Source organism: Otolemur garnettii, unplaced genomic scaffold (assembly GCF_000181295.1).
Source record: "Otolemur garnettii isolate 467f Iridium unplaced genomic scaffold, OtoGar3 scaffold00054, whole genome shotgun sequence".
Lineage (NCBI taxonomy): Eukaryota > Metazoa > Chordata > Mammalia > Primates > Galagidae > Otolemur > Otolemur garnettii.
This window is the reverse complement of record NW_003852449.1, coordinates 8,521,019-8,523,767: the sequence shown is the minus strand read 5'-3', so window position 1 is coordinate 8,523,767 and position 2,749 is coordinate 8,521,019. Positions and strand designations below refer to the sequence as shown.

General features: G+C 39.9%; 1 protein-coding gene across 1 annotated transcript in view; it reads right to left on the bottom strand.

The window, feature by feature from the left end:
- Positions 1-2,749, bottom strand: part of KLHL28 (kelch like family member 28) — a 32,803-nt gene that overhangs the window by 1,331 nt on the left and 28,723 nt on the right. The window contains exon 4 of the mRNA XM_023514526.1: positions 1,335-1,543. Within this exon, the coding sequence (XP_023370294.1) occupies positions 1,335-1,543 (209 nt within the window). The remainder of the gene's footprint in view (positions 1-1,334; positions 1,544-2,749) is intronic.

The following is a 2,749-nucleotide window of genomic DNA, read 5'->3' as shown; positions in this document are numbered from 1 at the left end:
ACATGCTTTCTTATCACTTTATATTTGCATTTATTTTATTAGAAATAATTTTATCAGGTTTTCAAATATATTAAAATATGCATAATATAATTTATGCTTTAAAATTCTACTTTAAATATAAACACATAACAGTTTTAAAAACAGTCTACCCCCTATTTTTTTTTTTTTTTTTTGAGACAGAGTCTTACTTTGTCACCAGAATGCCATGGTATCATAGCTCACAGCAAGCTCAGTCTTTTGGGCTCAAGTAATCCTCTTGTCTCAGCCTCCTGAGTAGTTGGGACTATTAAGTACCTGCCACAATGCCCAGGTATTTTTAGAGATAGGGTTTCACTCTTTCTCAGGCTGGTCTTGAACTCCTAAGCTCAAGCCATCGACCCACCTCGCTTCCCAGAGTGCTAGGATTACGGGCATGAGCCGTGGGCCCAGCCCTACCACCCCAAATTTTTAAGTTCTCATTGTTTGTATGGCTTTCCCTGTCAAGGATACCAAAGAAACTAAATAAACACTAAAATAGCTAGTTCCAGTTTTTCCTTTCAGCTTCCCTTGCATGTTTATACTTCAAGAGTTTCTTTAATCATAAAAATAGATTGAGCAACACAAATCAAAAAATCTAAAATCTGAAATGTTCCAAAATCTAAAACTTTTTGGGTACCATGTGATGTACAAAGGAAATGCTTAATGGAGTGTCTCAAATTTCAGATTTGGGACGCTCAAACTGGAGTTTTGTTTGTGTCTTACAAACAAAATTTGTAAGATAAAATGTTAAGTCTTTTTTTTTTTTTGCAGTTTTTGGCCAGGGCTGGGTTTGAACCCACCACCTCCAGTATATGGGGCCAGCACCCTACTCCTTTGAACCACAGGCACTGCCCAATGTTAAGTCTTTTAATTTTGAGATAATGCTCTTGAAGTTTAAGGTCTTGCTTCAAAGATTTTGGTCTAACGTTTGTTTATTTATTTATTTATTTGAGACTGAGTCTCACTTTATCACCCTCAGTAGAGTGCTGTGGTGTCACAGCTGACAACAACCTCAAACTCTTGGGCTTAAGCAATTCTCTTGCCTCAGCCTTCCAAATAGCAGGGACTATAGGCGCCTGCCACAAGACATCTCACTATGTCACCCTCGGTAGAGTGCTCTGGCGTCACAGCTCACAGCAACCTCAAACTCCTGGGCTTAAGTGATTCTCTTGCCTCAGCCAAGTTTATTGCAAAAGAAGTTTTTTTCTGGACAAGTAATCCATTGTTATTTTTATATTCCACAGAACTTCTATCCTAAGAACATCATTGTAGAAAACACTGCCCTCCATGTTTAAAAAGTAATAAAATCTTATTACCTGTTCTGGGTTCTTTCATTGGCCGACACACAGTCCACTGATTTTGATGGGGGTCGTATCTTTCAATGCTTGACAAGTGAGAGACACCATTATGACCACCCACCACAAAAATGAAGCCTAGCATGACACCCACACCGAAGTGAATCCTTTTATCTGCCATAGATGCGACCATCTCCCAGGAGTCCTTACTTGGATCATAACGCTCCACACTGAAAATGTTCACAAAAGAAATAATTAATTTACAGATCCTTTGTGTCACTCTTCTTGACAAAGCAAAACTAAAACTCACCATAATTTTAAAAGTTCAAATAAACAGACAGACATAAAACAAGAGTAGTTTGTCCCAAATGTTTAGATTACGCTGACAAGATGCAGGGATAAAAGCTTCCCTTGTGAACATTCCCTCATACTGGGTAAGCAGCAGAGTATATTAAGGGGACAGCACTTAGAGTCGGAAGACCTGGGTTCAGGTACCAACACAAATTCTTTTTTATTTTTTATTTTTGAGACAGAGCGTCACTATGTCACCCTCAGTAGAGGGCCATGGCATCACAGCTCACAGCAACCTCAAACTCTTGGGCTTAATTGAGTCTCCTGCCTCAGCCTCCCAAGTACTTGGGACTACAGGCGCCCACCACAACGTCCAGCTGTATTTTTCGGTTGTAGTTGTCATTGTTGTTTGGCAGGCCCGTGCTGGGTTTGACCTGCCAACTCCGGTGCATGTGGCTGGTGCCCCAGCTGGTGAGCTACAGGGGCCAAGCTGCTAACACAAATTCTTAGAGCTGAATGAACCCTAGCTCTGCTATTTTGGATTCATGCACTTCTGAATAAGTCATTTCATCTCACCTGCAAAAATAAGGGCAGAGCAACCTCTAAGGACCCAAATAAGACTAAAGTCAAATGAGGGTGCATGGAAAAAATACTTTAGAAATCCCAAACTGAGAACAGATTTTTTAAGGATATTAAGGATCTCCTACACAGTTAAGAAAAAGACAAGAGAAAGAGAAACAACATTTTTTTTCTCACAGTAGATTTCATGTGGCTTAATACAAAACAATTAATCACTATAGATTTTATAATACAAACTGGCTAATCATAGTAATCTTAGAACAATGTAGGAGAATTCAGGGATTTAAGTCAAAACTGCATTCCAAAGAATTGTCATTTCCAAATTGTATTAAGGAAATCGAAAGCAAATCATGATTTCCAAAAAAGCTTCCCTGAAAAATTCTAGAAGCTCTGCATGGCACCTGTAGTTCAAGCGGCTAGGGCACCAGCCACATACATCGGAGCTGGCAGGTTTGAATTCAGCCTGTGCCTGCCAAACAACGACAACTACAACCAAAAAATAGCCAGGCATTGTGGCAGGCGCCTGTAGTCCCAACTACTTGGGAGGCTGAGGCAAGAGAATCGCT